Raw genomic sequence first — 15,702 nt, 5'->3', positions numbered from 1 at the left:
AAAGAATCTAGAAATTCATTAAAAAGGAGAGGAATGGATCTTTGAATAGTTTTGCTTTGTATACGTGGGGAGCTTGAGGAATGTTTGGATGTGCTGTCCATTTTGAAAGAAAAGAAGATTTACACAACAGCAAACACAACCCTTGCATTGTTGGACGAGCTGGAAAGTGGTAAGAAAAGAAATTCAAATTTACAGTCATTGTTAAATTAATTTGTTTTTTAATAGTGAAAAATCCTAATTTAACTTATACTAGAAGACCTGGGATTTCACTATAGAAATGAACATGTGGCTTTTTTCTTAATTTGGTTATTAAGATTTATTATTTTTCAATTTAGTAACTGATATGTAAAATTATTTAATGAAAGAATTATTAGATGATGGGGACCGTAGTGTGAAATGTGGAGAAATATTATGACCAATTTAAACTTTTTGGGAAGAAACCGTTTCCATCCTCCAACTTTTATCTTCCAACTTTAACTGGCCCTATATTGTTTTAAAAAAAATTATTTTTAATTTTTTTTCCAGTTCATGAGTTAAAGAAATAAAAAAAAAAGTTGCTTGAATTCAGAGAAAAAGAGAAAGTTATCGGTTCACATAAATTTTGATCATTAAAAAGATTGATTTTTATATATATTAGTTTCATTTGATAATAAATATGTGATGATAGTTATTTTAAGTCTTAATATTTTTTTTAAAAAATTATATCAAGAATGATAAAAAAAAATTAGAGCCGATTTAATCTTGTGTTTTCAATTTTTTTATTTTTTTATGTTGATAAATTATTTTTTTTAATATTTTTTTAAAAAATAATTCAATTCATAACATAGTGTTGTATTAAAAGGGTGTTTCCAATTGAATAGTAGTTTTGTAAGTTTTTTATTTTTTTACTTTAAATTAATTTTTTTATATTTATAAATTATTTTAATACATTGATGTAAAAATAAATATTTAAAAATAAAAAATATTATTTTAATATATTTAAAAAAAATACTTTAAAAAATAATATGTATTACTGTATCAAACACAGGAGGCTTGCTGACAGGGTTGACAGGAAAAGAATAGTTCCAAGCCTTGCATTATCCATGGCCCACGATTGAGGAAATTCAAGCCCGACCCAACTAGTAGGGGGAAAGACGCAAGCCTCTTTCCCGCCATGCCTAACATATAAACCTTGCCAATTCACATTTCAAAAATCTCTCCACTCATAACGGATCTCTGTCTCTCTCGATTGTTCATTTCAATTAAAAAATTTCAAGCTTAACTGCCAAACCTGGTTTCAATCAATCAAATTGGGGTCCCATTTCTCCTCATTGAGATCTCAGAATCACTAACACGATCAAATGAAGTTGAAGATCAACAAAGCTTGCGATCTCAGCTCCATTTCGGTACTTCCTCCGCAATCAAGGTTCGATTTTACTATTACGACTCGCTTCTGTTTGGATTCTAAGAAAATTCACTAAGACTAAAGAAATTGAGTTTCTGTTTTTGTTTAGCTTAGCTTTCGAGATTTCAAAAATTGAACAACAAAAACAACGGTGTGACTTTTTTTCTCTCACATAGATTTTCCTCTGTTTTCTCAGTCGCCAAGCAGAATGAATCGAGTGTTTAATTTCGTTTTCCAATCCAAGATGTCCTCTCATTTGAAATGATCTGAAGGAGATGAGCTGATTTTGATTTCTTCGTGAGACTTGCTTGGATGCTGAGAATTTTTTTTTATAAAAAAAACGATAGAGATTAAATAAATAAAAACTGCTGCTTACTTACCGTTCATTTTATTTTTTTCGGAGAGTGAAACTAAAATATTCAGTATTTTACTTCTTCGCTCGTGTGTTTTTAACCTTTTGTCTGATCTTAAGGACTTAAATTAAATGTTTCAAAGAAAAACGGGAGAATATGAGAATATATGTTTATGTAATGTTAAGATTTTCGTTGTCAGTTAATTAGGCGATTTTTGAATAAGATATGAGAGAAGGTATTTAAAGATGTCTTCATTGTTTTGAAAATTTTTTCCTGCTTAATTGTCCTGATTGTTCTTTTTATGATATGAAGGAGACCGAGCTCTATACCAGTTGGACCACAACAAGCATCACAGCTTCGATCACAACAATCACAACAGTCATTTTCACAGGGGTTTTCATCTCAGCATGGCATATTTTCTCAGATCTCTCAGACTTCTCTTGATGAAGCTCTGACAATTGATCAGGTTGATTCTCATTTTGATTCGACTTTATTTGTGTTAATGAGAAAATGGAGCATTGTACGAGAACAGTCAATTGGAATTCTGTGGTAAATTGTTCTCTAGAAATTCAAATATTTTTCGCCCTACATTTTATAGTTTTTTCACTATTAAGCTCGATTGAGTTGAGGTTCTTGGTTAAGGAATTGGATAAGGTGTAATTTCAAATCATTTTATTTTCATATCTGCTTTGAGAGAAGGTGAGCCTGAATTATGGAAGCTTTTGGAGTTCCAGATTGTGAATCTTAAGTGAAAGTGATTAGGTCAATCAAGCAGATTTCTCACTGTTCTTCCGTGACAACACGTAAACACTTATAATTTACCATCGTACAGGAAAAGATTACGGAGGGGATTAGCTGTCAAACTGACCTTCATTTTATTTCTGATAGATATGGAAATTATAAGCTGTGAAGATCTAGTTCCTTCAGCTGTTTTGTTGCTCTATTGCTCAATGACTCTTCCTACACCTAGACTCACTCTTGTCGTAAGGGCTCTTCCATTTGCTATTCACTTCTGTCGTACATATTATGTCTAAATTAGAGGGGCGAGAACCCCCTTCAAAGTGTGTGTTTTGCCACTTTCAAAACTTTGTTTTTGATTCCTTTACAGGGAATAGTTGCCTAGTCTGGACCCCTTTGTAGCTCCTTTGCCAAACCTTCATGAATAGAATGGTGTCTCATGTAATGGTTTTGGACTGTGATGGAATTAATTGAGCAAAATTAAACGAAACAATTTTGTATGAGCTATTTGTTTGTTGTGTATAAAATACAACTGAATATGAATTCATCATTCCACCTTTTTCCTTTGCTTGTCTTCATTTTCTATACAGAGATTCAGTTCTCAGGAGCAAGAGAACTCTGTGAAGAAGCCGTCTTGCCTACCAGTAATTAGCTATAAACGTGAAGAGAGTCAATTGCCAGTCTCTAGATCTTCTTCCAATCTAGTGCGCAAATGGAGTGCTGCTCGTGTTCCAGATCATAAACGTAAGTTTCATATGGAGTGAAATAAATTATCTGAAAAGTCTAGCAGTTTAGCTCTCCTATTCAAGATCTATATGTGGATCAATTAAGTTTATATTCTTGCATGTGTGAATTCTTCTTTCTGTGGAGTGCTAAATTCTTTGTTTAACTAACCAGGTCAGATAAATGAAGAACTTCAGCACCGGATCGGAATGATGGAAACTTCTTTAACCAAGTTTGGAATGATCTTGGATTCTGTTCAGAGTGATGTCATGCAAGTAAAGAAAGGAATAAAAGAAGCATCACTTGAGAGTGAGTGATAAAACTTTTAACACGTTGGAAATTAGGAGCTTCTGAGAAAAAATGTTTGTGAAATCGTTCCTTAGGATTGTGGTAAATTGTTCCGTGTCCTGCCCTTTAAGTTGAATAGAGCTTTGTATTTTATTTATTATTTTATTAAATAACTGATATTGATATATATATATATATATAGACGTCCCATAGCGTATGTACTTGAATCTTAACAGATTTAATTGACGTCCCATAGGGTATGTACTTGAATCTTAACAGATTTAATTATCCTCATTTGTTCTGTTTGCTTCCAACCCTGTCTTGTCAGGAAGGATTTGGATTAGAACTAAGATATTTAGTGACTGTTCATCCTATAATTAACCGTGAATCTAATCCCATAGCATGCAATGTAAGTTTTTTAACATAATTTGTTAAAGTCATTTTGTCTTCTCAATTTCATCCAGCGGAAGGCATGCGTCAGAAGTTGATTGTCCTCGACACTTCGCTGCAGCTAATGGTAACACTGTAACAGTACACTTATGATGACTCTTTTGACTTAGATCAGCATAGTTGTTTGAGTGCCAATGACTCAGCACTTTTAAAAACTACCGAGATATTTTAAACCAGAATAAGGGACAAGAAGAAGTCAAATTCAGCCTTGAGGGGAGCCTGAAATCGGTATCAGAACAACTAAGCAAGGATAGATATCACGATAAACTGCAGCAGATTTTCTCGGCACTTTCTACGTTACCAAAGCAGACGGAAACATTTCTGTACAAACTACAGAATGAGCTGTGCACAACCTTCAAAAAAGAAATCCAGGCATGTATAATGTCGCAGCGGCAAAGCTAGAATACCTGATAGAATTTGTAATGTAACATTGAGTTGCATTCTACTTGCTTAATGAAAATAATATTGAAGTGTCTGGTCTTCTTAGAAATGCTTGATTAATCACTTAATCCCTGCTTTAAGTACTCAATTATGCCTCTCGGCTTTTGCTTGCTAATACCTTTTCTCGCCCTGTCATTTCTATACTTGCAGGAGATGGCTTGCAGCCTGAAGACCCCCCTCAACCAAAAATGTCCATCAATCCCTGTACTTTCCCCAAAGGTGCTTTACTCTTCTAAGAAAATTCGGGGTATCTTATCCGATAAATTAACTATTGCATGCATGATTTATCATAAAACCTTGCATCTATTCAAATTTGCAGGTTACTAGCCATCATGTTACTCCACAGAGAAAGCCAGAGCCAGTGAAGAAGTATGCAAAGATCTAGTTTTCCTATATCCAACTTGGTTTTCTCCTACTGATGCTCTTGTTTTATATGCTTGTTGATTCCATTTTCCGTGCATAAGAAATTTAAATCCATGAGTGTGAAAGAAAGAAAAGACAAGTGCATGGCAGTTCCATACCATGTTATTGGCATCCTTTGCTTGGATTGATTAAATGCCTAGGTTTTGTGCTGCCTAGTTGTTCTTTTGTTTTCCCGTATCGCCTAGTTGATCTACTTTGGTTGTTCAATTCTTAAACTTAATTGAAATAATCATTGTATCAAACTAAGAGCCCTGAATGATTTTTCTCGATTCCAGTCCGACTTTGCTTCCACAGGTTGCTGGGCAAGAAGAAACAGTTCCGATGGTGGAAATGGGAGGTTGGAAGTCTGTAAAGGGGAAACAACACACATTTACGCAAGCGGCATCCCTCAGGGAGCAGAAACGCACCAGAGTTTCTTCAGATCAACAGGTAGTTCTTAGTGTGCACATGTTTTTGGTCTTCCCAGTGTTTCTAAGCAAACACAGGGTTTTAGTTGGGATGTGGTGTTTGTTGGCTCTTCCTGGTTGATTGGCGTGGTAAAAGTAGTTGCAGCAAAGTTATATCCCTTAAAAAATAAACAACCCGTGAATGACCTCTGTTGTATCGGTTTCATGGGAAATCTTCTGCTTACTGATTCAAAGAAAATTTTCACCTAATATTCTTGGTCAATTTAAAATGTTGATCCATATTGCAGGAAGAACAAAGTAGAGTTGTTATCGATTCAGATGAGGAGATCGATGGAGGTTTTTTTTGCTTGCTCGATGTTAAAGAAACAGGTGTTTCGAGGAAGAAGATTTTCAGAACCATTATGCGATCTGCTAACGTCGCTCTAAATGCTACCTGTTTTCCCTGTTCAAGGCATCAGAAACCCCATAATCGGTGAATCAAAGGAAGACACTGCAAGGATTTTGCGGAAAGCTAGGAGGCAAAAGAGAAAATACTGTAATCCTATCATTATTAATTGAAGGTACCCTTGCGCTTTGGTATTTGCTTCATTCTTTTTTCTTTTGAAATATTCTATGTACACACTCGTCCAATTGTTGCTGATCTTAAGTTTCATTGTTAATTAAAACCCTCGCTGTTCTTTAAGATCTCTGCCATATTGAGGTATTGAAAGTTGAAACATGAATAGAAAGTGCACTAGCCTAAAAGGGAATAACAATATTGTCGATGTACTAGATGAATGACCATGAGTCTATGACGTATGAAAATATTTTTACTTTTTAGTCATAATTCAAGAGTTGTTTTTTATAGATAATTTTTAATTAAATGTATGTTTAGTAAAAAAAATATTAATTCTTTTTAAAAGAGATGCTTTAAATTGGATGTACAGGTCAAAATTTAAGCTGACTTTTGATGAAATAAAATCTAAACTTAATTTTATAACAAATTTTTTGGTTAAATTAAAAATAGTTTCTAACCATACTTATTTATAATTTTTATAAAATTTAAGAAATAAATTAAATCAAAATCTAAATCTCACGCAAAATATAACCTCAATTAGCAGCATGGCTTGTATGTTAGGGATGCATAGAAGTTTTAGCAAGAAGTCTTTTTATAAAATAAAGGGTGTTTGAGATTGTGCTGGGTGTTTTTAAAAAATAGTTTTTTTAAATCCTAAACCATTAACTTATTAAAATTATATTTAAAAAAATAAAAAATACTAACTTATTAAAATTATATTTAAAAAAATAAAAAATATATTAAAAAACATTTTTAAAAATCCCGTCTCCCAACGACTTTGTTGCATGTGCATTTTATTAGTGGCAGGTGCAACATTAACCAGGAAAAAAAAATAATTCAACTTCCTGTCCTGTGAGGAGAAAAACCCATATGCTTCCAATAACCTGGCCAAGAAGAGGAAAACAATGCACTGTGTAGGATTATGGATCAAACTTTGTGAGAAAAGACTAGGATATGAGTTATATCATTGCAATCATAATTGGAAAAGAATTAATTACCAAATTGGAAGGGAAGAAAAAAACAGAGAGGATAAAACGAACAAAGAATGAAGAAATGAAGAATAGAGTTCGGCATGCTTATAATTGGGCTTGGATGTTATTTCGTGGCTTGGCAATTCAATGTCCACGGACTACAGCACAGGCTGCTGCTAGATGCTGCAAGGCCTGGGGCCTTTAAGCTTTGATACAATCCGGGGTTAAGAAGATGGAAGCTTGTGTTTAGCCCTTTGCCTAGGATTTTTTTGTATAATTTTCCTTTCTGTGAGACCTTTCCTCGATAAAAATAGATATGAAAAGGTATATGACTAAATGGTTTTGCTATGCTGCTCTCTCTGAGTTTTTCTGTTTCTTGTGACTGTCTATAAGACTTATCCTCAATAATAAACAGAACTATTTTAACAGAAAAAAAATTTTAAATAATAAACTAAAAGATAAATATAAATATAAATATAAAAGTGTGACAACAAAATAAATTCTTTTTTTAAAGAAGGATACTCTTTATTTTTTAAAGAATTTATAGGTTTTAGCATTTTATTTATTAATTATAAAAAAATATTTTATTTATTATTAACAAATTCTTTTTAATTAAAAAGATAGGTGTATATAGTTTTATCTTAATAATTGTTGTAGTTGACAATTTCTCTCAATTTTTACAAGAATAAAGTTTAATTTATTTTTTAAACTCAAAATTTAAATAGTTTTTAAAATTATTCCTCTCAATATTTTTTTAACAAAAACATGGGCGGCTAGGAGTCCTTAAACTACGTTATTTTCACACATAAATTTTAAAGTCTGTTATTTTTTTTATTTTGTAATCTTAAAAAAAAATATTTTACTAGAAGGAATGATTGAAGTACGGATTGTTATTTTGACAGTTCTCCTGACCACCTTAAAACTAACACGTGCCCAGACCACTATCCTGTTTTTTTGGTTTTAGAAGCAATAATTGCTATCTACGAAATAAAGGAGCACAAAGAAGAAAAGGATCTGATCCCCCACCGCACTAAGCTGCTAAAACCGCCATTCCTTTAACGGTCCTTTTTCACTGTAAAGACAGCACCATTGACAGGTCATCAGATACGATTCTTCTAAGGGCTGCTTGAAAGGGCAGCTCCCGTGGAATAAAATAAGTGGGGAGCCTGCTTTGCATATTTCTAATCTCTCAAAGGAAATATTAGATTTTATGGAGCAATTCCTTCGTTTCCCTCAAAGACTACGGCTAACTTGTCCTATTAGGGAATCGAGACATTAGAAACGTCTATAGTTTAGCAAATCTCATTTTTCAATGATAGCGATGCACTCCTAATTATGGGTAAGCATCCAGCGAAGCACCAGGCCGGAAACTAATATCGTTACTATGCATACGATAAAGACAAGAAAGTCATCTCTTTGTATCTGTAGATCCATGCTTGTTTCTTACTTTTCCTTTTCCTTTTTGTCCATGAACACACGAGATGATTTACACTGTTGTCGGGCAAATGAATTGTGATTTTCCCTATAGAAGAAACAATACATAAAACTAAGATAACACACATAAATATATATATATATAAGTGAATTTCCAACACTATCAATATTTAAATACAATTGTTTAAAGTGAATTTCCAGCACTATCAATATTTAAATACAATTGTTTAAATAACTATTTCTTTTCCATCTGTTTGTTTTTGTATTCGTTTTGATGCAGAATAAGGAACTCGGCAGTGTTGATCCTTTCTCATAATATATCAAGAAGGAATTCAATTGTCGAGTCATTCAAATTGTCATGATTCCACTTATCCTAATTTGGCCAACAAATAATCATATCATATATATCTGCATGGTAAAGCAGGTTTCTCCCCATAAATTCGATTACTTTCTCGAGTATAATACGACTTAGTAGAGCTTTTTTGCGTTCTTTTTCCAGGATTGAGGCTTCGTCGGGATTCCTTTTGAGACACTGTTAGTTCAAAAGAGAGAGGAGCATCCAATGCTTGAAGAGTGTAGATGGAGGGGGAAAGGCCAAGATCCCAGCATGGGACAAAATCAACCCACCCACTGTGCTCAGTTAGAGTCTCAACGAAGTTAAAGTCTGATAAGTGGCTCCGGTGAGGCTTAATCTCAGAATTAGCTGAATGATTGTTGCAATTGGCCTAACCAAGAAACAAACAACCAACTTCAAGGAGGAAAGGTGGAAGGTAATGGTTACAAATCATCTCCTAGGTAAACATCACCTACCCACCCTAAAATAAACTCCAAATCGTCAGTGGATCCGTCCTTTGTTGATTTTATAGTATTAGTACCAGCCTTGTCTGTCCAGCTAATTTGGGTTAGATAGTTAATATCATCTGCTGAGACCTTACGTGGCAACCACCAATCCATTGACTGTGTCTATAAAATGTCAAATAAATTTATTTATTTCACGGCCTAATAAAGTTAAAAATTTGGGCTAGGTTGGTATTGTTTGTTAGGGAAACAAGTTAGCTTAACGGCGTGTTTTTTTTCTAACTTATTTTTTAATTTGCTTTTCAGTGAAAAAAATATTAATTTGATATTTTTAAAATAATTTAAAATAATCTTACAAGAACACTCTATATCATATTCACGGAACAAATAAACAGAAAAAAATTAATTAAACATGCATATGTACTAGAAGAAAATGTAAATTTTATCTTTATATAATAGGATGGGCATCCAATGTATCCTTGGTTAAATCAACTTTATTATTATTATTATAAAATAGCTGAATTGTCAATTTATCCATTTACAATGAATAAATTTTCAATATATCTTTATATTAACCTTTTTCTCTTGAAATTAATATATTCAATATTTCCACGTGTTGATCCTTCATGACATTAATCCCCATCCCTCCCCCCACACGCAACCCCAACGCCCACCCACACCCTCCCTCCCCGCCTCCCCGGGGCTCCTCCCTTTAATAATCTCGAATATCTTCAAGGACAAGAAAGGAAAAGGCTGAGCTGCCTTGGTACCAACATGCAAAAAATCCGCAGCTCTCTCCCTCTGAAGGGGGGACGCTGTCAGATTAGTTAAAATGGAACAGCGAGGGCGCAACGACAACGACAAAAAACATGTTCTCCTTCCCTCTCTTGAGGTTAGTTAAATAGAAACACGAGGTCGAGAGTTGAGACCATCAAAATTACATTAGCCAATCCCTACATGACACCATCCTACCAAATTACCGATTTTATGGGCAATTGATTAACTCTAAAGTTATACTACATTGTACTAGATAGGTGCCATGCTCGTGCTAGGCTGTTTTTTTTGTAATATAGATAAACGATGTTAAAGTGTGCTAATGTATTTTATACTCAAGTTATATATAGATACTATTGAATTCAATAAGATTTTTTTATTTAATTATATAATGAAAAAACAACAAAAGTAAATAGACTGGATTTTAAAAGAAAAAATAATAAACTTGAAGAAAAAAAATGTTTGTAAGAATAGATAAATAAAACTATAGAATTAAATTTCAAGATAACTCAATGTTATTAAACAAAATTAAAAAACATAATGATAATAAAAAAAAATAATTACTAATCTAAGTAAGGCCATCAAACCATATAAATAGGATAACCTTATAGAAAATATAAAATAAATAAATAACAGTTTAATTTATATATATATATATATAAAAAAAAATGACAGTTTAATTTATATATATATATAAAAAAAAAATATAAAAGTTAACCAACCAGAAAGATATAAAAAGAATAAGTGAGAACAAAATAATATCAGTCTCTGTTAACATTTTAAATCTATAACATGAGCCATTAAATTTGAAGCACCTCATCTTAAAAAATCATGAAATTTAATTCATAACAAATTAAATATTGAACGATTAAATAAAACATATCAATTATATAAAAGGATCCAAGATAAAAAATAAAAATTAAGAGAATAAAAGCCAAATTTGAAATAAAAAAATAAAAGACAATATGGAATTTTTAATCAAATGGGAAAATTAAAAAGAAAAATTAAATTCACAAAAATATCCAAAACAAAAAATCAAAATCAAAAGAATGATAACTATTTTTGAAAAAATAATAAATCATAATTATGGATTAAAGAATGAGATTGAAAATAAATCAAAAATTGACAAAAAAAGAGCCAAGAACAAAAAATATAAATAAAAAAACCAAAGTTGAAATATCAATAAATAAATAACAACTTTGAATTTTTAAATGACCAACGTGAATTTAAAAAGAAAATGAGGGAATATACTAAAAAAATAATAATAAATTGCTAATGACACATTGTCATGTAAACATCGACTTAGGAGACCTCATGTAAAATAAAAAATCTCAATGCTTACAACATTGTTTTGGAAGATGTTGTTTGGGTATCAAGAGACATCGCACACTCCATTGATGGACCACAAAGCCTTCCATCAGTTAGCACATGTGTTGCATGTGCAAGCCAACTTTAGTTTTAAAATTATATTTTATATTTATTAAAATACAAAATCCCCCACATCAATTTGATAAGAAATAAAAAATCAAGAGGAAAATTAAAAAAAAAAACCTTCAACATAAGTTAGACAAGTTTTGCTTTTAAGGATAATTTAATTATTTTATTGTGTGTTTAAAAGGTGATAATACTAAGTTGTCACTGATAAATATAACAATAACTAAAGTATCTTGTAAAAAATGTCATATTAGCCACAATAACTAGTTCATCAAGTTTTCTAAATGAATACCTTTATCATTACATTATTATAATAAATAGTGAATATTCTCATAACAAACAATGTTTTTCTTTATTGAGTTACCTTTAATTAAATCATTGACCAACACTATGCTGCGAGTCAGGTTAAATTTCTCTTGAATGTAATAAAAATATTCAAATGTTGTTAATGTTGTTTTTTCTAATGAAAAAAATTTAAATCATGCCAGAGTTAATCCAATGTAACCTAATTAAATTTGTAGATCCAAAAGCAATCCACACAACTTGTAAAAATATAGTTTGCCTACAAAAATCCAAGAAGAAATATTTTTTTTAATATTAAAATAACAACATATTAGATTGACTTGGATCAACCCTTATTAACATATCAAATCCGCAACCCGAGTTATGAGACTATGATAACCCCGCAGAAAATAAGTCAAAATAAATCATGGATCATAGTTCTTAATCAAACTAATATTGAAGGATGAAAATAAAAATAATAATTAAAAAAAACTTTAAAAAATAACTCAAGTTAAACAGTTAAACTTGTGACCTAAGTTAAATAGTCAAACCTGCAACTTAGACCACAAGACCAAGGTAACCTTGTAAAAAACAATTCGATTAAAAAGGAAATCAACTAAAAAACACATAGAAAACAACTCTAATCAATCCACTAAACCTATGATCCGAGTCATAAGACTAGGAAAATCCCGGAGAAAAAAATAAAAATAAAATGACCTATCAAATTCAGGATTTTGGTCATAAGACTGTGATAATTTCATAGAGAGCAAATCAAACAAATTATGAAACTTAATTTACAATCATCATTGTCAGACTCAATGTTAAATGATGAAATTTATAAAAGTTTTAATTAAAAAATAACATAAAAATAAGCCAAGTTAATCCGGGTTAACTCGTTAAGCACTATTTATAGGTCACGAAACCGAGATAACCTAATAAAAAAATAAAACAAATTATAAAACTTAATTCTCAACGAAACTCGGTATTAAATGATGAATTTAGGAGGGAAAAGTCAATTAAAAAAATAAAAAAACACCGAGTTACTTGGGTTAACCTAACAAACTTGCGACTCGGTTCAGTAGACGGAATCACCTGATAAAAAAAATTCGATGCTGAAGGATCCACAATCAGGTCAAAAGACCAAGATATCCTTATATAAATAAAATATTTATGATTTAACAATGATTAAAATTCCAAGACTAGTGGTCATAATCACGAGACCATTATATCTCTAAAAAAAATAAATTAAAATAAATTATGAAATTTAATTATTAATCAATTCAATATTGAATAACGAGATTGGAAAACAATCAATAAAAAATAAGACATAAAAAATAATCTTAGTCTACTCGAGTTAATTTTTTAAACACTTTTCTCGAGTTATAAGGTAAAAATAACATTATTGAAAACTAGCAAAATAAATCATCAAAATTTAATTCTCAATCAATTTAAAAATTAAATAATAAAATTAAAAAAAAATATTTAAAAAAATTATTTAAATTAATCTACTAGACTTACGATATAAGTCATGAAAATGCAATAATTCAATAAAAAACAAATTAACAACTTAAAAAACTAATAAAAAAAAAGAAAGAAGTTAATTACTATTAGAGAAGGGGTACACTAAAAAGCCCTCCGTGATAGTTCATAGTTAATAATTAATTAATTGTCATGCCTGTGGTCCACCGATTTGATATTTGATTTGTTACCTTCTAAGAAATAAAAATAATAAAAAAATCTAATGACTCCAACGGATTCCATATCTCCATTCAAACACAATTGGCAACTTGTTTAGCAAATGCAATGATCATAGACCCCCCCTTGATTGTCCTACATTATTATTATTATTATTATTATCATTATCAGCGGATTTAGGTTCAATTATAAAATTTTACTTTTTGAATCGAAATATCTTCTTCACCCCTCCCCTTTTTTTTCTTTTTCTTTTTTTGTCGACAATCCCCGCTGTCTCATATGGGCCTTCTACTTGTCAATGCTATAGTTGGTAAATTGTGGGCCCAACTGATATAATTTAGTAGGGCCCTAACTGAACTGTATTTCTAGGCCCAACTGCTCCCTCCACGTTCACCATGGACAAAAAACACAACAATGGTATCCTCCGAGGCCCTCTGCCATTCTTCCTCGGTGCAACCCTCAGCAAGCGCCTTCTCGTTTAGCTCGACTGTGAAATCCGGGGTCACCTTTTGGCTGATAGAATTATTTATCTCTTCTTTTTTTTTTAGAATAACGATCAGGTTATTTAATTATAGTGTCAGCAGTCCTGGATCGAGATCAATTTTTTTCCTGATTCTGAGATTTAGAAAAACAATTAATGTTCAACTTAAAATATTAAGAAATTTTTTTTTATCTCACTTGATTTCTTTATATTTAGAATTAAAACTAGACCATAGATAATTGCTTATTCCGGAAGTTTACTTATTTTTTTTTAAACATAAAAAATATCTAGGTTTCATTAATGTGTTTTTAACAGGAGAAAAAATTAAAATGGTATAAAAATTAATTTAATATGAGTTAGTTGACTGGATAGATTTAAAGACAATTTGAATAACCGATAAAAATATATTTTAACAAAAAAAAATTGTTTTTAAAATATTAAAATAACATATTAGATTGATTTGAATCAATTAAAATTAACTTATTAAATTTGTTATCTAAATCACAAGACTATAATAAGTTTATAGGAAGCAGATAAAAAAAATATTCAACTTCATTTTCAATCAATCTAATATTAATAAATAAAATTTAAAATAAAATTTAACTAAAAATATAAATTAAGTCTGCTTGTATTAACCTTGTAAACCATCATCATAAAATTAAGATAATCATATAAAAAAATTAAAATAATTTATAAAGCTAAATTTATAATCAATCTAATATTAAAAGATATAATTAAAAAAAATATTAAAGTCAACAAAACAAACCAATAACCCCACTTATAAAATTAAATGACTTAAATATCCTTTTATAACAAACAAACTAATTATTTATTTCAAGAGCATCAATGAAATTAAACTATGCAGGAAAAATAAAAATTTCTCTGTTGTTCCTGATAAATTTTAAAAAACCAAAATAATCTCGACCTTACCCCCAGTCATTGCCTGCAATCTTTTTTTTAGGGATAAAATGATAAATTTATTGTTTTCAGGGGCAACAAACTATGCCTAAGCGGCACTTGAATTCACCAACTCCTAATTTTTTTTTTTCTTTAGCAATAACACAGAAAACAAACTATCCGGTCAACAACTCAAAACTAGATTATAAAACTGATAGAGAATGATCCGAAGTAGGTAAAAAGAGTAAAGGTGTGTTGCAGCCAGGCACTGATTTTTGACAGGGAAGCCATGGAGCTGGTCTCCCTGCACCAAACTGCCAGGCCACAAGGCTATAAAAGGAAGGTGGAATAGAATCACTTTGGATTGGATTTCTCCACCATCTCTTTCCTCTTCCAGCCAGCATTCTCATTGGGAGCTCGTAAACGTGACAAAGACACAACCGTGTGTTCTAGAGTTTATGTGTTATTTATTATTCATCATCCTAATTAAAAATTAACCAAACCCAAACGCGGGAATAGAAAATGTAGGAATGTGATCTCTCATGCTGATTCGAATTCAAATTAAAACAATCATTGCCTTCATAAATAGTTTGACAAAACAAAGCTATCCATTTGTGTAAACAACAAGCATCGATTTCAATCCTAGCAGCCTTGTTTGTTATAATTCCTGCTCTCTATAGCTGTGAAGTGTAACAAATACGACTTTCAGGAGTGCGGTTGTTTCGGTTTTCAGTAATGTTTCAAAAGTGTATTTTATTTTAAAAGTACTATATTGATGTTTTATAATGTATTAACATTAAAAATAAAAAAATATTATTTCAATATAAAAAAGTATTAATTTTAAAAATAATTTAAAAAAAATAATAAAAATATTATTTTAATACATTACAATACAAAAAATACTTTAAAAAGTTACCATAACTATACTTTAAAACATGTTTTCGAGAATATTATTAGTTTCACCAACAATTTTACTCATTAATATATAAATGACAACAAATTATGTCTCAAATCTAAACATCAATGTTGAACTCAATGATTTAGATTAGGTGAAAGAAATAAAATTGCAAAGAGTTATGATGTTTCTATTTTTATTATATATGAAGTTATGGCTATTCAATTTAAATCTGAAGATATAGACTCAATAACCATGATAATTATATTCTCTGGAAA

At 30.7% G+C, this 15,702-nt stretch overlaps 1 protein-coding gene across 1 annotated transcript; it reads left to right on the top strand.

The window, feature by feature from the left end:
• The first annotated feature begins 1,216 nt into the window (after positions 1-1,216).
• Positions 1,217-5,891, top strand: LOC105133913 (protein PAIR1-like). Its single transcript, XM_011038075.1, has 11 exons — positions 1,217-1,405; positions 2,050-2,203; positions 3,066-3,219; positions 3,373-3,507; positions 3,951-4,003; positions 4,114-4,308; positions 4,528-4,596; positions 4,697-4,746; positions 5,076-5,229; positions 5,495-5,576; positions 5,659-5,891. The coding sequence occupies exons 1-11, from the start codon at positions 1,341-1,343 to the stop codon at positions 5,763-5,765; spliced, it is 1,218 nt and encodes a 405-aa protein (XP_011036377.1). The 5' UTR covers positions 1,217-1,340; the 3' UTR covers positions 5,766-5,891.
• The last annotated feature ends 9,811 nt before the right edge of the window (positions 5,892-15,702 follow it).

The sequence above is a fragment of the Populus euphratica genome, unplaced genomic scaffold (genome assembly GCF_000495115.2).
Source record: "Populus euphratica unplaced genomic scaffold, PopEup_1.0 scaffold2.1, whole genome shotgun sequence".
NCBI classification, from domain to species: domain Eukaryota; kingdom Viridiplantae; phylum Streptophyta; class Magnoliopsida; order Malpighiales; family Salicaceae; genus Populus; species Populus euphratica.
This window is presented reverse-complemented; position numbering and strand designations above follow the sequence as displayed.